Source organism: Alligator sinensis, unplaced genomic scaffold, assembly GCF_000455745.1.
Source record: "Alligator sinensis unplaced genomic scaffold, ASM45574v1 scaffold363_1, whole genome shotgun sequence".
NCBI lineage: Eukaryota > Metazoa > Chordata > Crocodylia > Alligatoridae > Alligator > Alligator sinensis.
In genome coordinates, this window is record NW_005843317.1 from 70,899 (window position 1) to 91,813 (window position 20,915).

General features: G+C 50.4%; 2 protein-coding genes across 2 annotated transcripts; one reads left to right on the top strand and one right to left on the bottom strand.

Annotated features, from left to right (window-relative positions):
• The first annotated feature begins 6,078 nt into the window (after positions 1-6,078).
• LOC102368334 (V-set domain-containing T-cell activation inhibitor 1-like) lies at positions 6,079-9,930 on the top strand. The gene is made up of 3 exons (XM_006038328.2): positions 6,079-6,223; positions 7,831-8,163; positions 9,455-9,930. Exons 1-3 carry the CDS (start codon positions 6,178-6,180, stop codon positions 9,598-9,600), a joined length of 525 nt encoding a protein of 174 aa, XP_006038390.1. The 5' UTR covers positions 6,079-6,177; the 3' UTR covers positions 9,601-9,930.
• Positions 9,931-10,872: 942 nt separating this feature from the next.
• Positions 10,873-20,322, bottom strand: LOC102368581 (zona pellucida sperm-binding protein 3-like). The gene is made up of 12 exons (XM_006038329.1): positions 20,076-20,322; positions 19,824-19,933; positions 19,627-19,730; positions 18,994-19,171; positions 18,664-18,784; positions 16,970-17,061; positions 16,470-16,606; positions 15,659-15,793; positions 15,087-15,188; positions 12,293-12,397; positions 11,502-11,630; positions 10,873-11,036 (listed from the first exon to the last, which is right to left on the bottom strand). Exons 1-12 carry the CDS (start codon positions 20,220-20,222, stop codon positions 10,909-10,911), a joined length of 1,488 nt encoding a protein of 495 aa, XP_006038391.1. The 5' UTR covers positions 20,223-20,322; the 3' UTR covers positions 10,873-10,908.
• Positions 20,323-20,915: the final 593 nt, after the last annotated feature.

Below are 20,915 nucleotides of genomic sequence, written 5' to 3' on the forward strand. Positions count from 1 at the left end.
GCAGCTTGGCTTTTCCACAGGCTCATGGGGATAAATGGCAAAGAAGTGGAAACACTTCTACTGGAAAGGCCCAATCCCCGAGCAGCTGACCACAGAAGCGTAGAAGAGACGATCTGGACGGGACCTCGGGATATCGTATAGGTTCGTCTGCTGAACACAGGATTATCCTTCTCCAAGCCATCCCGTACAGGTGCTTATCTAACTTCTAAAACTACACAAAGAAGCCACACAAAGACAACCAAAGAAGGAAATGAAAGCTTTTGAGGAGCACTGTGACACCAGAAAAACAGACTTTTTTACCCAAAGAACCTTGTCTACCTATGTCTTTAAACCGACACAGCGACAACCAACAACCCAAAAGAGACTGTTTTGGATGGGGTTTTTTTTCAACTGGGAATTAGGTTCTAGAAGAAGGAATAGAAAATTATATTACTGAAAACAGTGGCATCCCCAAGTCATTTTGGGTGTAGATACAACAGGCGGGATAATTTGTGGGACATCTCATGATAAGCTCAGGGAGAGATTGCTAACTTTGCAAAAGTTCCTCCAAGTATCAAGAGTAGATGAGTGGTCTACAGACCGGTTCTGGTGCAGAGCAAGTGCATGGGGTCAGCTGAAAGGCATCGCGGAGACCGAACAAAAAGATAGACCAACTGAGAAAGCAGCTCCCATTGTGCAAGGTTTATACTAGTTTCCCCCTCTTCCTCTCCCACTTGCAGCCTCCAATATTTCCAGTCTAGGAAGGTTTGATTCAGAGGCCGTGCCCCTCACTCCCATGCTCAACTGCGACCGATGCCCCTTTCCTCCAAGCACGTGTCCAATCCCTTGGTGGCTCTCGGTTTCCACCACACCTGGTGGCAATGATTTCCACACTTGAATGACACGCTGGGTGAAACAAGGACTTCCTTGTGTTCATTTTAAACTTACTGCCTATTGCTTTTATGTCTTGACCCCTCATTCTTGAATTGGGGGAGAGAGTAAATAATAAAATCCCTGTTGACTTTCTCTTCCCCACTGGCTCTTCTGTAAGCCCTTCTCCTCTTCCTGCTCCAGCATCGCTTTTCTAAATTGAACAGGCCTGGTCTCTTTCGGCTTTCAACCCACCCTAAAATTTCCTGCACAGAGCTCCTGGCAGTAGTAAAGGGAAACCATCTGGCCTGTAGCAGCTGGGTCTTTATGAAGTCGATGGCTGGCAGCCACGTCCAACAGTGAGCCAGTATGAGCTAGCAGTGCTTTTTAAGACCCTGCTAAACAAAGCCCTAGTTGAGGATTGTCCTGCTTTGAGCAGGGGGTTGGTCTACACAACCTTTGAGATCCCTTCTAACCCTCATTTTCTATGAATCTATGATTTTTCTGTCCTGCACCTCTGTTCACAGCTCTCTTTTTCTCTGCCTGAGCACAGGGAAGCTTACAGGTCCCACCTTCCAGGCCGACCCCGCAACTCCTGTCCCAACCCATGGGTTTGTACACCTCGCAGCCCCAGCTCTCATAATCCCCCACTCTGAGCTCTGGCTGAATACCCACCCCCTTCCCTTTCCACACTCTGCCCTGAGATGCCCAGGATGGAGACCAAGAGATGGGGCCTGAGGAGACAAAGCAGGGACCTTTTGGGGGTCTTGAAGGAAGGAGAGCAATGCGTGAGCGTGTTGGGATCAGAGATAGGATGGGGGCCTTGTGGTCAGGAAGAAAATGGGAAGGATGTGGAGGCACAGTGGTAAAACTATAGGTGATCAAGAGAGCCGCGGGAGAGGGGAAGTGTTTACAGGACACTTCTTTGGGATGGTGAGTTTTAAGGGTTAACCCAAGTTTCACAGTTTGTCTCACCGCAGGTGGTTACTGCTGATTGTCGCTTTGGAGTACAAAGACATGGCAGCCGTGTGGGTCTAAGGGCATAGGCAGATGAGGCTTTTTGGGTAAATGCGATATCTTTTATTAGAGCAACTAAACAGTTGAAAAATTGTGGGGTTTTTTGTAAGCTTTCAGGCACAAACACCCTTCTTCAGGGGCAGGGAGAGTCTGCTGGTGTTTTGTGTTCTCCAGGGTGCAACAGAAGCTGACGTGCAAAATGCAGGTCTGTGAAAATGCAAACCACTGATCTGTGCAATGGTCTGCCATATTTGCAATGATGGCAGTGAGGCTCAGAGACCATGGGAAACACCGGGTAGGTACCTTCTCCTCTCTGCCCAACCTGTCTCACACCTATAGTCTCCCATGGCCTCTGCTCCTCACTACCACACATTTGCATTTGCACAGACCTGCATTTTGCATCTTGGCCTCTATCCCATTCGGGAGAGCACAAAACACCAGCAGACTCCCCCTATGCCTAAAGCAGGGTGTTTGTGCCTGAAAGCTGGCAAAGAGCAATTTTTCCGACTATTTAGTTGGTGTAATACAAGATATCGCATTTTCCCAAAGAACCTCGTCTGCCCAAGACGTGTCAGTCGCATTCAGCAGTATTGCACAATGCACCAATATAATGAAGCAATCTAGAAATAATCATCATGTGTTTTCGTGCTTAAAAGCAATTAAGTGACTTTTAGGAATCTATTTTCTGAAACAGGTTTTTAAAACTATTTTGTAAAAAGAAGAAGAAATCTAGCTGAGCTGGATCTTTTTTCACGTTAAAAACAAGGTGACTTAAGGGGGGCATGTTCATCCCAGTTTATGGCATGGGGTTGGGGGCAAGTTGGTCTTTTTTTCTTATGCCACCAGTGGGGCAGACCCCATGTCAGGGGGTGATAGGCAGGGGGTCAGCTCCCAGCCCCTTTCACAGCCCTCTGCCTGGGGGTGGAAAGGGCTCAAAAGGGTTACAAAGCTGCTCCAACTTTAAACCTGGGTGTTTAAAGGTTGAAGCTTTGCAGCATGTTGACTATCCCTGGCTCCTTTACACACCACAGTCATAGGCATCAACTGCTGGCATCTGCTCCAAAGTATTTCAAATGCATCCACACCATCTGTTTGCCACCACACCCATGCTGGCTTATCTCCCCAGGCAGCTCTGTCCCCATCCTCGTCCTGGGCCCAGTGCCAATGAGGGAGGCCTAAAAAACCCCTGGCAGGTAAGGTTCTTTGGATAAATGTGATATCTTTTATTAGACCAACTGTAAAAGATATCACATTTACCCAAAAAACCTTGTGCCTATGTCCTTAGATGAACATAGCTACAACCAAGAGCCCTAAAACCCCGCCTGGCTCATGCAGCAGCAGAAGGGGATGGGATTCCCTCCCAGTCCCATGTGTCACTCAGCAAAGCCCAAAAGCCTTAGAGACAATTTGGGGGAGTGGATGCAATGCCAGGCTAGCAATCCTGAGGGCACACATCCCATTGGGGCTATTTTAACAAGGGAAATAAAGGTCCACCAAGACAGCAGCTGGTGTAGTCTAGTAGCTATACATGAAGGAAGCTACAAATCTAGCAAAGCTGCTCCAAGTTCAACATCCCATCCCATCCCAGCTGCAAGCTGGAGCCTGGGTTTAGCTCACACCTAACAATTAAAATGCACCAGCTGCTGTTGAAACCCCAACAAATACACAAGTGGCCATGCTGCACCCCTAAGGTGTGCCCAGGTGTTTCCCTATGATGCTTTCCCTTTTTCCTCCAGGGGAAGGAGGTGTCAAGTGAGAGGAAAAGGTTAGGGTTTAAAGAGAAGTAGAGGGTTTGGCTTTGGGAAATATCTTGGTGTAAAATGTCCAGTTCTTTTTCAGAAGCAAAAAGCAAACTGGCTCATAAAAAAGAGATATTCCCCCCCCCCACCTCCCTCCTCTATTTTTCTTCTCAGTAAAATAGCTGGAGCCATTGGTTCAGGATTTCTGTTTGCCAAGGACCCTTCTACCAACCAACAAAGCTGTTCATTAAAGGAGTTTCCCTTTCAGTGTTTATGTCAGAAACATTTTGAAGGGACTTTGGAAAATTAACAGGCGGCTTTCAAAATTAGCACGAGGCCCATTCACAACATTTCTGCCCAGTTGCAGCCCCAAGTTTTGAGTGGAGTGGTTCTCCCTTTGCTATTCCCTTTCCAGACATGTCCTGCCCCAGAGCTCGAGGACTGAACCCTGTTTTCTCCTCTTATTGCAGACCCGTTTGGCTCGAGGTGGACTATCCACAAGACACAAGGTGAATGATGCAGGAGGTGAATGATGCCAAGTCAAGAGGAAGCAGAAAGAGGGCATGCTTGCCAGATCATCGAGGTGGTCAGGAAGAGCCTCTGATGAAAGGCACACACTGATGAAAGGCCCCTGACGAAAGGCAGTATGTGGAGAAACCTCCAAGATGAGACCAACCTCACTTCCATGCTGAAGAAAGGGAAGGCTTTCATAGACATTACAGAGAAGCGGGGAGCTCCAGACATCACATCTGGTCCAACCCCCTGCCTGACACAGGATCCGCCCTGTCCAAGCCATAATCTCAACTCTACATAAGATGACCGTCAATCTTGCCACACCGCAGACATCACACCTGCACCGGCCACAGGTAAAGCAATGTCCTGCTGCTGTAACAGGCTGTTAATATATGCTCAAGAGATCCCAGGTTGAAGCTGTGCCCTACTACGGAGACAGGCAAAACCCCCCAGTCCATACCCATTTGACCAGGGGGTAAAATTCATTCCTGACTCCAAATCTGGCATCAGTAGAGGGGCAAGACCCTCTAGCCAGGACCTACCAGCTTTGGTCCCAGCAGGAGCACTGGCACAGCCCAGTCCCCATCCCCCTTCTAGGCTGGGGCCAACACCCAGTGCCTCTGGGGGAGGCTTAAACCCCCCTGGCACATGGAGCAGAAAGGGGTGTGGGGGCAACCAGCAAAGCCCAGAAGCCTGGGACATCCCCATGGTAGAATATAGGCATTGCTATGTCTAGAGCATCCCTGACTCAAAGCTTATCCAACTCTTCCCGAACCCCTCCAGTGATGGGGGGTCCATAACTTCCCTGGATGCCTATCCCACTGCCTCACTCTTCTCTGTGTCCCTTTCCTTCCTTATGAACCTCTGTGAACCCTATAGCCCTCCACTGGGAACCCATGGCTTTTTCCATGACTGCAAGCCACTTTCCCCACACCTTCCGCAGTGATACCCCCAAAGACCCCCTCCCCAAGTACAGCGACCCTGACAGAGTACCCCACCTTCTCAGGACCCCCTCAGCCACACTCCCGTCATTAGCCCCCAAAGATACATCCTGCTTGATGGTGTGACTCATGAAATAGGTGTTCCTAGAGCAACAGGCTGAAAAATGTGGGAGGTAGGATACGTGCCAGGGCTAGTGCCACTTAAATTTGAATGACTGAGCTCTGTTCCATCCAGAAATTTGGAACCAGTTTGGTTAATTTGACCTGAGACACGAATTAAAAAAAAAAAATTAAAGATGCTTGCTAAACATAAGAAAAGAAGAACTGCCATTTACTGGGGCAGCCCCTGGGTTCATCTTGCCCAGTATGGCGTGTCACACGGCAGCAGAGAGTGGATGCTGAAAGGGCGAGTGACCTTGGTCTGCCCAGGGTGTTTTCCTCCACTTCCTCTCTCACTAGCAGCCTCCAGCATCATGCAGGTGTCAAATTTATGCCCAATTAGTTACTGCGCAGTAACACACGTGTAGATGCCTTACTGTGTAGTAACACTGTGTGTGTGTGTGTGTGTGTGTGTGTGTGTGGACTGACTTGCAACTAACTTTAGTCCCAAGCATTACTGTGCTTTAACTCCTGCACGTGTAGACACCGGCCCAAACCTACTTACTAAGTTACTGCACAGTAAATTTAATGTGCAGTAAATGCATGTGTAAATGTACCGTGTTTCCTTCTAACATGTTGTTTGCCTTTTTTGACACCTGCTGAGCACTGAGCTTCTTGGAGCTTGCTCCCATTTTGCCACCCATACCAGCTGGAGCTGCTTACCAAGACCAGACAGAGGTTCAGCCAGAAGTGCCAGGCTTTGCAAGGCCTGCATAGCATTAGCCTACTCCAGCCACAGGATGCCTATGTTTTCTCCCCGCTTTGGGAGTGCATCTCAAAGGGTGCGGGAGACGGTTGCTAACATGTTCCTTATCACAGGCTGCACCTGCCCCAGTCCATTGGAAGCTGTTTTCACTTGATACTGGTGGCTCAGCCCACCCTGCAGCGTGGGGACACCTACAGAGGGACAGGGGCTGCCAGTTGAAGCCTTGCAGCCCGCCGAGCTGACACACATCGCCATGACTCTGATTCTCCTCACCCTGCTCTGCCTCCTTGGGGCCTCCTGTGAGTAGCTCTGGCTAGGGCCCCTGCCCTGGGGAGCAGGGGGGATCTCTTGAGAAGAGCAGGGAGACTGCTAGATGGGTCTTCCTATTAGGCATCCCATGCCTCTCTCATAGCAGGCACCCCTGCCCATTCCCAGGATGTGGGAGGTCAACAAAGGGACGTAGATAGGGACCCCTCTTATCCCCCATCTCCAGTTGGGGTAAGACCCACCCCCCCAGGGGGAAGCTACTTGCCTCCTCCCTTGATTCCTCCTCTACCCAAAGTTTAAAACCAACTGCTTGACAGTGGTGGCAGCAGTGAAAGCAGCATTTGAATTCATGGCTCATTCAAACCTAGCCAATTCTTTCTATACTCCTCCTTTCACCCGTGTTAATGACTCTCCCTCCTTAATAATAATCAGCCCACAAATCAAGCTAGCCTTTCTTCGGCAATTTGGCTGTCTGTGTTAGCTGCTCCATGGGCAGATCTAGGATTTTGAAAGGGCGGAGGGGTGCAGATGGCGCGGTGCACTATCCCAGAGAATGCAGCGTACATTTTTCCCCGTGTAAAAAGAAACTAGGAGCTTTACTAACGTGCCTGGGGGGCTGAGGGCTGTATTATCCCATTTAAGATCAAAGCAAAAATAAATATAAAGGCATGAGAATTTGGTTGTAGCTGTGCTGGTCTAAGGACACAGGCAGGCAAGGTTCTTTGGGTAGATGTGATACCTTATATTAGACCAACTGAGTAGCTGGAAAAAAGTTCTTTGCAAGCTTTCAGGTGCAATCCCCCTACTTCAGGCACAGGGAGTTTTTGCTGTTCTCAGACTCAAGGAATGAAAGAAGCTAAAAGTGTGACAGGAGGTCAGTGAGAATGTGAATAGGTGGAAATGAAGAAAGCAAAAGGTAGAGAAGAGAAGGGAGGGGGCAAAGGAGGAGGGGAAAAGCCAAATGTAAGTCAGGGAGACTCTACTGTAGTAGTTTTCCAAAGTAGAAGAAAGGCTGTCCGTGAAAAAGCAAATAGCTGGAAATGTATGAGAATGAATGTATCCCTGGCTGCAGGGCTGTGAAACAGGAGCTGCAAACAGACAGCCAAATCGTAGAAGAAAGGATAGCCTGATTGGTAGACATCAAGACCATTAAACATTAGAGACGGTCATTAACTTCATGGAATGAAGATTTCCGAAGAAATTAGTTAGGTTTTAATTTCCAATTTCCTGTCTCTGCAGACTCTTTTTGTTTTAACTCATTCCTATAAAGTCATATTTGTTTTTGGCTCATTCTTAAAATGAATGACATAGCCATAGGCCCCTGGCATATAAGTAAAGCTTCTAGTGCCTTTTTCCCCTGGAGAAAAATGTGTGGCGTTTTATGGGATGATGCACCACACCAGCTATACCCCCCTTTTTAAAATCCTAAATCTGCCCGTGGAAACCTTTCCCTCCCCAAAGCTGCATGAGGAACAGGGGCATTGGAGAAGGAGACCCCCCATAACTACTGAGAGGAAACCCCTATGCTCAGAGCAGAAGAAGGGCTTTGAGGGTAGTGGGGGGCTTTGCTGACACTTGACTCCCCTGAGTAGCATGCTGACACTTTCCTTCTTCCCCTTCTGACCTGGGCCTGGCGCAGCGGGGAAGCTGGCAGTGGAAATGGACCCATCGCCCATAACAGCGAAGGCAGGGGATGATGTGGCGCTCAAGTGTGTGTTCAAGGTGGTGTCGCCACCCGTGGACCTGTCCCAGCTGGTGGTGCAGTGGTTCTACCATGGGGGGCCGCTGGTGGAGTTCGATGAGGAGGTGACATCCACGCGGCCCGATGCCACCCTCAGCCTGGAGGGGCTCCGCTCTGGGAATGCCTCCCTGCTACTCAGCAAAGTCAGCAGCCGGGACACTGGCAACTACCGCTGCTACATCACCTATGCCCCGGACATCCGTATCAAGCAGGTTGCCCTTGAAGTGGAAGGTATGGATGAATGGGTGGGGCTGCCTCCACCCGTGATCCACCCCCCACCCCCTCTGCAACTAGAGAGGCCCTGGGGCTAATGTTCCTGCCCCAAATCACCCCCAGGCTGGGGCTAGTGATACCCCAAACTACCCCCTAGGAGGTGCAAAGTAATTATCATGCCATAAAAGTGGCCAACCAGCTACAAAAATGGTGCTTGGAAATGTCTAACAATTTTAGAGCTAGTTTCTATCCAGTTTTAAACTGGGTGGTAGGAGTTCCCTTGGAGATCAGAAAGGAACATGACCCTGTCAGTTGGAGAGGGGCGGGCTGAAGAGTTACCTTCCTTTGCAACTGGGAAAGGAGCATGGGCTTCCACCTGGGGCAGGTGTGGGAGGGGGGGGATTTGAACCAGCTGCATCCAGGCCTTACATCAGCAGGGCCCTTGGTCCCCTAACCTAACCTGTAACAGTTTTGGGGGGTGTTGGATGTCTCCAACATTGGGCATGGTAGTTGTCGGTGAGCAGGAGTAGGTTGGCCAAAACCAAGGGTGGATCCATGGGGTTACTGTTCCACCCCTAACCCTTTTATTCTTGCTTCACTCCAACTTTAAAACCAACTGCCTGGGAGGGGCAGCAATACTTCCATTCTTTTCAGGCTGAGGGAGTCCATTGACTTTGTGGCTCAGCGTCATCTCCCCAGTCTCGCTCCACAGGTGTTAGTGACCCTCTCTCTTCTGTAATGACCTGGAGGTTCCACTGGTCTAACTCTCTTTTCTTCTGCAATGTTGCTGTCTCGTAGCCATGTCTAGCACTGTTTCTTCTGTTCCATAGCCCTACAGACTCTGGTTTCCACTATATCTAAAAACCTTCCCTCAGTGTAGTAATATTAACTAAGGTGTAGAAATGACAGAGCAAAGTATTGGCAGTATTGTCAAGATGCCACATATGAAACAAAAATGGGGTCATTTGTCTGAATAGTCCATGTACATTTAACTATAAGGCCTCATGCCTAATAGCACAATATCCTTAGATTATTTTGACTAATTTTCCCTAGTTCTGGGGGTGAGGTTATTATCAGTTTATATATAGTCTAGCAAACATTGCAGTTGTTGCTTTGGTCTTCAAAAACTTAGTGGTACAGCGGATACACCCTGCAGTAGTCAGCACTCAAGCCCACCATGCTCTTTGATCCCTACTAGGAGCTGCTGTATGGCCAAAGCTCCTTCCCTCTTGTACCAAACCCCACTGGCAGGGCTGGGGGTGGGGGGCGGCCTGCCCAGGGTGATGCCTGTTTTTGTTCTTGCCCACAGACCCCACACAGATCCCTTCAAAGCCGAAGGGTGCCTGCCCCCCCACTGTGGACGCGCAGCTGCTGCAGAAGATGGACCACATCATCCGTGCCCTGGAGCAGATTGTTGGCAAGCTGGACCACCCCGTGCCACCTAACCGGCGCTGAGCGTAGCGTGGAGACCTCCCGCACCCAGGGTGGAGGTGGGAGAGGCTGATGTGAGGGGAGCCCAGGCATCAGCTCAAATGGGTGGGGAGAATGAGATCACAGGGATGGGGAGCTAGCCGTAGGGGCAGGGGGCTGTGCTATGCAGGGATATAAGGGGTTGGAAGTTGAGGGGGAACAAAGCAATGCTGGAGGCATAATAGGGGGAGAGCATGCAGGGGCTTAGCTAGCAAGTAGCTGGGGGTGTGTGGAAGGAGGCAGCTCAGTCAAGAGGGTTAGCATCCTAGCTGTTAATGCTTTATGTCTAATAAAAAAAAAAAAAAAAAAAAAAAAGCGTGTAATGCTATAAAGGTAGTCTGCATCTGGTCTGTGCTTGGGGTATGGGTACCCCAGTTTGGAGAAGGGATGGGGCAGAGATGGTTTGGTTAGGGGAGACCCCTCTCCATGGGAGGGAGGCTGTAGTGTTGGGTATCCCCCTCCACAGCAAACAAGCCCTGTATGTAGCACTAGGGCCACTAATGTGGCTCAGCTACCCCAGTCCTCACCCCTTTTGCTTATGAGATTGCCTTTAGTGAACACTCAAGGCCCCTGGAGGGAGGTGAAATAAAAACCCCCACCCACCTGACAGCTGTAGCCAGAGGTAGAGAGAAAGGCAGGGGGAAGCGTTCCTGAATCCAGAAGCACGCTGAGACCTCAATATTTCTCAAGACGGTGATCCTCTCTGTGGTCTGAATTAGGTAGCCACTTACTCTAGTATCATAGAAAGCCAGGGTTGGATAGCACCTTAGGAGGTCACAGCTAGTCCAACCCCTGCTCACAGCAGGACCAGCTGCAACGTAGTGCTGAATATGAATCTCTTCCCCTCTGATGAGGTTAATCTGGACTGGGGGGGAAGTCAGCTCATCTGGCCCCGTGAGTGGGATCTAGACCCTCACTGCACAGACAGAAGTTACAGAAGACACTATCTGATCCCTCGTGCAATGAGGGATCAGATTTTCACCCGATCAGCCATTTTTGAAGGAGCTTGCAGCCATGTTTAGCCATGGCTATAAACCACTGTGTGGCCAGATGGAGTGAAAATTGTCACTTGTGTGCCCTCAGGAAGCAGTCTCTCAGCATGACTTTGGACCCCAGGCAGGGTCCAATAGCATCACCACCCCCTCATCTGCTGCCAGTCTAGAAGGAAATTCCAGTTCAGGCAGCTCTGCACAAGATTATCATAAAAAAGATCCTCTCCAGGAAAAAACAAACAGGAAGAGAGACACCAACACTAAGTCCATTTCCTCCCTGTCATTTTTATTGCCATCACACTCAAAGGCAGAGAACAGAGCCCCCAAACCTTCTGACCAAGATGAGGATTCCCAGAGTAGTGAGGACTAGGAATAAAGCAGTGCCCAACAAGGCAGGCCCCAGCATGTATTCTTGTGTTTCTTCATCACCTGAGAGGGGAAACTGGGGGTTAGGACAAGATGGGAGGGTGCTAGTAGCTGTAGCCAACACCCAATACTGAAGTAGAAAACACCCGCTTCTCTAGCAATAGGGGAGGGAGAATTCCTTCATAGGTCCGTGCAGCTACCATAAGAAAGTCAAGACGTCTGGGAAGAGACAGGCATCCTCCTTACTGCCCCATCATCTGGCAACAGCAAGCACAACCCCACATACCCAACCCCAGCTAGGACCTGTGGTCCTAGTGCCTGGCAGATGTTAATAGACTCTAGGGCTCCTGGCTGGGAAGCGAGAGGCAGTGGGAACTATTGCACTTGCCAGGCCTATGCCATGTGAGGGAGGAGGTGAAGCAGAGGGGGATGCTGTATTGCCAACCCTGAGGAGTATTTTTAGCCTCTCAAAAATCTGAGAGAGCAAGGGGCTAGAAAGTTTTGCAGATTTTCATGCCACTTCCTTACCTTGTGCTGCCATCGGTGCAGCCTCCATTCGGTTTTCCAGGATATCATCGGTAGGTTCTCCATCTCTCTCCAGAAGGTGATGGAGATCAGAGAACACCTCTGCTTGAAATGCAAACTCGGGGCTCTTATCTGTGCAATGAGCAGGAAAAAAAAACTCCCATAATTCTGTGGGCACAGGCACAACTAATACTATGCATAATCTAAAACATTTAGTGACCAGTTGGGCAACCGAGGTTAAAGCCATCTGGAGTGGCTCAAACATGTCCCTGGAAGAAAGCAATCCAGTACTATTTTGAACCAGTTCAGTCTTGGGGTGTGGGTACACCATATGTTCATTCAATGGGCCTGGTCAGTCCTCCAAGCATCCATGGTGCATCACTCCTTGTCCCTCCATTCCTTCTGCTGGAACTGGCCATTCTGGTACGTGGCCAGAACTCTATTGCTCCTTTTGTTGGTATTTTTTATCCCCAAGCTCCTTTGCACCATGCGGCCAATCAAAGCAACATGGCTGCCAACCAACTATGTCCTCACTCCTCTATTTGACCACGGTACATCAGCATGCCTGCCCAGCCCCTGGGAACCCCAAAGCTTGGGTGCAAGCACTCCCTCCCATCAACTCGCATACTGTGAGGCAGGCTGGGCCAAGGTCTTGCTCCCACCTCCTGGTGACTGGAGCAGTTAACTTGGCACCAAGACGCAGCTGCCTCTGGGGTGGGTTATGGTGATAAGTTGGGGTGCTTGATCTCACCCACTGGCATCAGAGCAACAAAACAAAATTCACACAAGCCTACCTGTTGTGGTCTTGGTGGCTTCCTCAGTGCCATCACCAGACATCTCCTCTGCATTGGACTGTCCATGCAGGGTGTATGCTGTCGAGACCGTCATTGGAGCAGGTTCTGTGGCAGCACAGGGTAATACACCAGTGTTACAACCCACTGGGAAGCTCTACACATGCTTTTAAGCATGCCTAAAGCTTAATGCACATTAGCTTAATATGCATTAAGACAATTTAGGTGTGCATTTACACATGCACGTGCATAGGCATGTTAATGTGGTGTATGGACCCACTTGGGTCTAGAGTTAGTCCCAAGTCAATGGACATACATACCACATTAAACACATCTACACATTCGCTAATGGGACTTGGCTATTCATGCATAAGTGTGATACCTGCTTTATGCGGGTATCAATTTTAAGTGGGGTTAGCTTAAAGTTGCATTAAAGGGTGCACACATGTAGATGTGCACACTTAATGCAGTTTAAGTTGGACCAATGCACATGTGTAGACATGCCCACTGTATTCCAACCTATTGTTCTAGGTGCCCTATGGCTTAGATGTCCTACAAATTCAGGATCCACACCCCTCACACTGACTGAGGTCTCTGGAGAGGAGAAAACAACATGGCAAAGAAGATGACTTCAGGGATCACACCACAGCAGCACAGCTCAGACATCCTAGCCAAGGGTTTGACCCTGGACAGATCTTGGCTTTTGACGGGGTGCAGGTAGAGTGCATCATCCCATATAAAACTACACTTTTTCCCAGCTAAAGAGAAACTAGGAACTGTAGTAATATGTTAGAGGCCAAGTCTAAAAGGGTTATTCAGTTTAAGACCAAAACAAAAAACTAATAACTGGAAAAAAGTGCACTACTTACTAGATTATACTTAATCTTAAAAATAGCTTCTTGGCCTTTTGCCCAAGTTTAAAATAAACACTGAAGAAGTCTAGCACCCAAAAACAAGTACTAGGGAAACAGTTAAAATAAATCAAGGAATATTGTGCCATTATTTCTGCAGTCCTTATACAGTCAAGTGTACATGCCTTATTCAGATTGATAAAACAGTCTTCTTGAACATCTTGACGGTACCTCCAATGCTTCGCTAATCAGTCATTTCTTCACCCAAAGTAATATTACTACACCTGACTGAAGGGTTTGTTTGTTTTTTTCCTTTTTTTAAGATCCAACTAAAGAGACACACACACACACACACACACACACACTGCAGGGCTATGGGAGGAAATATTGCTAGACATGGCTAACGCAGACAAACTTGCAGAAATTATTTGCTTGACTAGTGAAACCTCAAGACTGTTAAAAAGGAGAGGGGTGTTAACACCCGTGGAGTGGAGAGATTAGCAGGAAGCTGGACCATTTGGGAGTTCAGGATTGATGGAGTTTAAAAAGGGGGCAATTCTCACTGCTCAAAAGAGCGAGAGGTTATTCTCACATGGTCACAAAGTGGGAAAGGGGCCAAGAGACCCACTTGGCTCAACAGGGATATAAATCAGGGAACTTTTGAAAAAGAAAAAAAAGCAACATATAAGCAATGGAAAAAGCAGTTCAGCATCCAGAGAGGAGTACAATCACAAGACCAGGGTCTATAGGTATGAGATGCAGAAAGCCAAAGGCAGGCATGGAGATCAAGTTGGCACCCAAAATAAAAGGACAACAGTACCTTTTATAGGTACATAGAAAGCAAGGGGGAAAAACAGAAAAAGTCAAGCTCCAACCTCCTGCCCATGGGAGGGGAGCAGACTTGATGATCTTCCAGGTCCCTTCCAGTCCTTTGATTCTATGACAATGAGCCATGGAGGCAATGGACCCCCCAGCCTGAAGAGAACAGGAGTGCCTCTGCCCTTCCCAGGCTGTTTGTTTTAAAAGTTGGGGTGGAGTAGGAATAAGAGAGGAGTTAGGGGGTGCAACTGTATCACTGCACGCCCCGGATCAGCCCTTGGGGCAACCTGTAGAAGAAACTGTAAAGACAACTACCAGGCCCAATGCCAGAGAGACATCCAAAACCCCCAAGCCTAACTAGTCACATTAGGGGCCCAAGGGTGCTCCTGATGCAAGGCCAGGATGGAACCAATTCAAACCCCCCCACTCCTCCACCAGTGGAGGCCCATGCTACTTTCCCAGCTGCAAAGTAAGGTGAACCCCCACCCAAAACTATGGGGTCAAGTTCCTTTCTGATCCTCAAGGTAACTCATGCAACCCAGATAACCCCAAGGGCCCTGCCACACAAATTAAAGCTGGATAGAAGCCAGCTGTAAAAAGAGATTAGACATTTCAAAGCAGGGGTATAGATTATAGCTATGTTGGTCCAAGGCAAGGGTGGGCAAAATGCAGCCCACCAGGCCATTCTATCCAGCCTGCAGGGACCCTAAAAATTTTAGAAAAATTAATATTTATCTGCCCCTGGCTGCCCATCATGTGGCCCTCAATGGCTTGCCACAACTCAGTAAGTGGCCTTCCACCTGAAATAAATTGCCTGCTCCTGGAAGGACATAGGCAAACAAGGTTACTTGTCCCTGGAAGCTTGCAAAGAAGAATTTTTCCAGCTACTTGAGTTGGTCTAGTAAAAGACATCACATTTCAAAGCACTCACTTTGTAGCTGGATGTCCATTTTTATGGAGTGATAATTTTGCACATGTCTGGTTAAATTTATCAAGCAATTAAGCCATGAATTGAGCAATATGCTGTGTGGCAGGGGTCTTAAGTGAGAGAACCAGGGTTTTCCCATTCCCATGAAAGGCGGCAGCGAATACTAGGTAGAAACTCCCTGCCACAGCAGTTCTCTTACCTGTGCTTGCTTCTTCTGGAAGGTCAGCAGATCCCTCGCCTGCCTGAAGGAACAGGGCGCTGGTTGACATAACAGCTCTTGATGGGGTCACTAGCAGCAGCCCTGATATTGCGAAGAAGGACATAAGTCAACAAGGGGGTTCAGTTCATGGCTAGAGTTTGCAATAAAGTGACCAAAAACATCCCTGGGGACCCCAGGTTTCTCCCCACCGTGCTGCCACTTGCTGCAAGGAATACACCAAGGCTGCCCTAGGATAACTTCTTAAGCAAGCCTCAGCTCTAGTGCCCTTGTAGCAGACCCTGACCTTGCAGCAAGGAAAATCTCAGCCAGCCCCAGGTGTCCACCCTATCACTTCGAGGAAGAAACCCTACATGTTCCTTTCCATGGGAGTGGGTCAGTCTGGAATATCACCAAGAAGTCACTTTCCGCAAGCAAATTGGCAAGAAGACCGAGTAGCAAAAGAATTAATTGCAAAGGAGAAAAAAGTCACACCAGCAAAGTTGACCATGGGTTTGGAAAGAAGTGGGCCATGGGACCAGTAGCCAGACAGAAGGGGAAGGGAGCCCCCCTACCTTCAGCTAGTATTTCCTCCACTTCACCAGGTCCTTCAGCAAGATGCCTGGAGCTTTCGTCTCCATCCCCAGTTTGGAGGAGGAGGGGGCCGATAATGGCACGGACTTGGCTTCCTGGGAGCTCTGTCGGTAGAACTGCAATGAGAAAAAAATATCCCCAAATCTGTTAGGTAAGCCTCATCCCACTTGGACCTCCATGGCACAGTGGGCCAAAAGATGCCTACCGTAGTCATGGAGGTAGCAGACAGTCAGTCACAGAGTCCAGGCAGATTTAGCCCAGCCAAGGTCAGTCCAAAAAAAAAAAAAAAGAGGGATATTTCTGGGAAGCCTGTCCCAGCACTGAACCCTACCTCCAAGGAGGGAAATATTTCTCCTAGTGTCCATCATCTGTTGCCCCTTTGAGTCCCATCCCCTGTGGTTGCAGAGTATCATCCATCTTATCCTCTGCTCCCCTTCCAGAACCAGGGGGAGGCTAGCCAGGCCTCTTGGCCGTCCTTTGGATCCTGGTCTTCTAGTGTTCAGGTTTTGCACCCTTTATTTGGACGTTAGAAGCCTGGGATCCAAATGTTTCACCCTCTCAACTCAGTCTTCTCCAGGCACCAGCAGACATCTTTCTTAGTGTGCCCCCACCGCTCCCCAAGCTGGACCCAGTTCTCCAGGGGAGACCAAACCAGTGCAGATGAGGAATGCAAAGAGTCTGTGGGGACTAGGAATGTGAAGCTGAAGAGGCCTCCTGGACCATTCAGTCTACACCTGGAGTCATAACCCAAATCCCACCCTCCCCCCCAAAAACCATCACCCCAAAACTGACCTACTGCACTCCTCTGGTCATCTGGGGCTGGAGGCCAGTGCCTGGAGCCTAACTCATCCGCGTCTCCTCTGGACGGCAAGCAGGTTCCAGCTTCACAGCATCTGCAGATCTCAGGGTGGCCTTCGACTGGGATCCAGCTAAGAGAGACAACAATTTAGCTCACCAGACTTGATCCACCATCCAGATCCAGTGGACCTTAGTTCGTGGCTTTGCGTGCCTCAATTAGTGCACTGGTTGGATGGCAAGCCCCACTTCAGTGAGGAGGAACAGGGTGCGATATGTGAATGGATATAGTCTCTTCCAAGCAGACCCAAGATTTATACCTTTCCAGAAAAGGGTGAAATTGGAAAGAAATTGAGCCCTTATTACTTTAATAAGGCAGAAAAACAACCCCCTCAAACAAACAAAAAAGTGGCTTGCTGGAGGAAAAAAAAGTGAGCTTTAGCAAGATCACATCAAGGGGACAGAGATTTCATCCTCCTCCTACCCAACCAACCCACCTCCTGCTGGCCTTGTTGAAGGAACAAGCTTTGTTCCAAGGGTCTGGTGCCCGGACAGCTTCCATCACCTTCAGACGGCAGGAGATGTAGATCTATCAAGGAGAAAAAAAGACTTGGATCCATCACATCCATGCCCAAGGACCCTCCCCAACACCCGTTTCCTACCCAGATGTGCCTCTGATGACCTCCATCGTTTCTGGGAAGCCAAGAACTACTCAACTTGGATTAACAGCAATGTTCATATTGGACTACAATGGTTCATGGATGGAGAAGTAGTCATGGATGAGGGCTGGAAGGGACCTGCAGAGGTCACCTAGCCTGATCCCCTGCCTGAGGCAGGATCAACCCTGTAAGGTGAGGCCAGAGACGGACAAGGGAGAGGGTGGGTGGGCATAGGGTGCAAATCAGCACCCTTTGATTCCTTCTCCACCCAAACCAGCTGCTCAGCATTGGAGCAAGTCAATTGACTTAATGTGCTCTTTATATAAAGATTGGACTTGATTTCTGCCAATTGCTTTTCACTCTACAGATGCTAATGGGCCTCTTCTCCTTTGTAAAAAATGGACCTCCTCTTCTACTCAAGATACCATTATTTCCCATCACATCACATCACATCCTGCAGCCCCTGAAATAAAACCCATGCTCTCTTTTGAGAAGGCATCATAAAAAGATAAAATGAAGACTCCTTTAAACCAATGGTTTGGAGCTGGTTTCCTCTTGTAAGTGCCATATACAAATTTTTGATCAATAGTTTGCAGGAAGGGTCTGGAGTGAGAAGATGCATGTGGTATAATTTCATATATTTTTGCAAACATCTAGCTGGTCTAATAAGAGAGAGCACCTTTTGCCTACAGCCATCACCTGAACACCTGACCCAGGTAGAAAAGAAACTTCATCTGGCAGAGGAGAAGTTAGAGATGGTACAAGCTCTCCCAGGTAGGAAAGCCCAGTTGTAAAAAGTTTGTCAAGTTTTAGCAAGGCTTCTAAAAACCTTCCAGCAGGCTAGAGAAAATCTTCCTTAAGCCTTTGAGATCAAGTTTTACAGAAGCTCCATCCTTGGAGGTGAAGATGCCAGTAGACAGAGCCTTGTCTGGGATGATGTAGTTGGGGCTGGTCCTGCTTGGAGCAGTGGGTTCGACTAGATGTGAACTCCTGAGGTCCCTTCCAGCCCTCATCTTCTAAGAGGAGTGTTGATTTTTGGGGACATTCAGTGAGCACGAGCGGATAAAACTGGATTTTTATGCTCTGTTCCCAGGCCCAACTTCCAAAGCTTCCTAGAGACTTGAGGTACGTGTCTCAGGCATGATTTTCCCCCTCATTAAAGCTAGTCCTTGGCCTCATGGACAAGGGTTTGAATTATGGGAGCTCAGGGTTCCTGAGCCCCCTTCCCCCATAAGAGATGAGCCCCCTTATAAAGGTTTGAAATTCATAACCGTGACAGCGGGGAGGGGGCTGGGAAGGGTCTCCAATTATTAGGGCAGCCCAATATATATTTTTTGGCAGACTCAAAGTGCAATTCGAACCCTGCTCTTGGAGGTCTAATTGGTGTGAAACCACTGAGCTGGTTGGAGGCAGCTTCTTCCGACCAGGGGACCCAGGTGTCCTGGGTCCCTCTCACCCAGGACATTCACCCTTTGCGTGCTGGATGGGAGAAGCAGCAATACCTGGCCAAACCCTTGCTCTGCATTACTCACCGAGTCTCCCGTGTCCCCGGCAAAGCGGAAGGCATCTAGAGTGAAGCGCAGGACATCCGGACGTGGCCGCGGGGCCAGGAAGGCTGAGGAGGCCCCATCCAAGCGGCCATCAACCAGGCACCTGGAGGTAAGAGCCGAGATTAGGGGGAAGGCTTCCCCACTTGACCCCACTCCTTTCCCCAGAGCTGGGAATGGCCCAGGTGTCCGAGCTCCCACCTCTAGCCAACCCAGCCACCTAGCCCCACGCTCCCCTACCCCGCCTCTTCCCAGAGCTGGGAGAAAACCCCAGCACAGGAGCTCCTAAGTCTCTTGGGAGGGTCCAGCTCTCACCCATTGTGGGCAACGAGCGTGTGACGAGGACCTGAAGTCCCATCCCCATGGGCCGTGGCCTCGCAGGCATCGACGAGGACTCGTAGGGGGCCGTGATTCTTCGCATGGAGCTCGGCTTGCAAGTGCAGGATGTCCCCCAACCGAAGGAGCTTGGAGGGCCGCTCCCCACGCCAGTCATCTGTGGAGATTGTCAAATCAGCATCACCCTGGGGGAAAAAAACCCAGGTGTCTGGGGCTCCCAGGCCCCCTCCATCCCCATGAGCTGCAGAAGGAGGGATGGGAGCCCCCAGAAGTGGGGGGGAGTGAATCTCAACCTCCCAGGTCCTACATCAACTACTCCACAGACCCCAACCCCACAGCCGTCCGATACCCCCACACCATGAAGCAGCTCTCCCACCCCACCAGGGCTTCCACCCTAAGGACCCCATACATCCAGGCACCCTATTGGGGGACCCCCAACTCCCAAAGAGACCCCCCAGACACCTCCATAGCCCCCCTAGAGTCCTATACAGACCCCCTGACAACCCCATACATCCATAGACACACCATTTGGGGATCCCCGACTCCCAAAGGGACCACCCTGTAGACACCTCCATGCCTCCCACAGTTCCCCAAGCATCCCCCGCAACCTACCATCCATCAAGCGGAGGCCGAACCCCATCCGGGCGTGTGCCAATGCTGACCCCGCAAAGGGCAGCCACGTGGGCTGGATGGCCTTGCCCCCGACATGGCCCTGCCTGCAAGGAGGAGGACACATCACAGGGAGGCAGATGCATGTGGAAGGGGGCCAAGGCAAGGCCTGGAGGGTGGCAGATGCCCACAGCTCCTACCTGGGGTAGCGGCACTCAATGGGCACAACCAGGGGCCGACTCCGCATCACAGGGGCAGGGGCAGGGTGGTAGACAAGGCTGGTCTTGTAGATGAGGCTATCTGAAGTCACCTGGGGAGAAGGGAGGTTACAAAGCAGGGAGTCTCTAATCCCAAATCCCGCACTGTTCTCATCCACCAGCCCCCAACCCCATCTCTGACCAGGGAGGGGACCCAGGTGTCTGAGCTCCCAGCCCCACCCACTCTCCTCCTACCTCCAAGGTGCTGCCGCACTCATGCAGCTCCACCTCGAAGCGCACCACAGCCCCCAGCCCCGTGGGGGAACAGCCCCCCAGCCCCAGCTCCATGGGGCGCACAGGTCTTCCCTGGCCCAAGAGGTCTGGAGACACCGATACCACCATGCGCCCCGGTCCGCAATGCACTGCTACCGGGGCACGTGGAGGAGCAGGAGCCCCATAGCTACGGGGCCAAACCAGGAGCACCCACAAACCCAACCAAACCTCCAGCATCTTTTCTTTATCTTCCTGCTCCCTGGGGCTCTTATATATCCCCTTGGCTCCACCCCCACCCCCAAACTAGCCCCGCCCCCCAGCTGGCCATCAGCCCAGGGTATGGGATAAAGTCTGGGTTTGGGGCTGGCTGGCCTAATGGATGGAGACCTATAGGGGATCTGCGTGGCCATGGGGATCCTCAGGGGACATTGAGGGGTCAAGGTCAGGTGGACCTCAGTGGTGAGGGGACTGGGGGGTGACCCTAATGCCACTCAGGGCAGGGAGAGGAACCAGGGGGCTGGGCTCTGCTGCCTGTGGCGGGGAGGAGTGGGGGGGCTCCCAGCAGGAAGGCCCTGCCCCGGTGAAAGGGAGACCCCCATGCCCAGCTGCTGGAAGAGAGCGGGGTCCTTGGGAGCGGGGAGCCTGCACACCTGCTAGGAGGGAGAGGGGTGGGTCACAGTCCTCAGTTGTAGACCACCCTCCCCTCCAGGGGTTACCCTCTTCTGTGCCTCAGTTTACCCAGTCATCATCTAGCCCCTCACCACCCCTTGGAGTGGAGAGAAAGATTAGACTAGGGAGTGTGGTCACCTGGGTTCCCTGGGT

Coding starts and splice junctions, on each gene's coding strand:
- LOC102368334 (XM_006038328.2), top strand. CDS start 6,178: ATGACTCTGATTCTCCTCACCCTGCTCTGCCTCCTTGGGGCCTCCT. Junction 6,224..7,830: donor CTGCCTCCTTGGGGCCTCCT/GTGAGTAGCTCT, acceptor GGCCTGGCGCAG/CGGGGAAGCTGGCAGTGGAA. Junction 8,164..9,454: donor GGTTGCCCTTGAAGTGGAAG/GTATGGATGAAT, acceptor TCTTGCCCACAG/ACCCCACACAGATCCCTTCA.
- LOC102368581 (XM_006038329.1), bottom strand. CDS start 20,222: ATGGTGGTATCGGTGTCTCCAGACCTCTTGGGCCAGGGAAGACCTGTG. Junction 15,189..15,658: donor GGAGGAAATACTAGCTGAAG/GTAGGGGGGCTC, acceptor TCGCAATATCAG/GGCTGCTGCTAGTGACCCCA. Junction 11,037..11,501: donor TGCACCGATGGCAGCACAAG/GTAAGGAAGTGG, acceptor TTCCCCTCTCAG/GTGATGAAGAAACACAAGAA.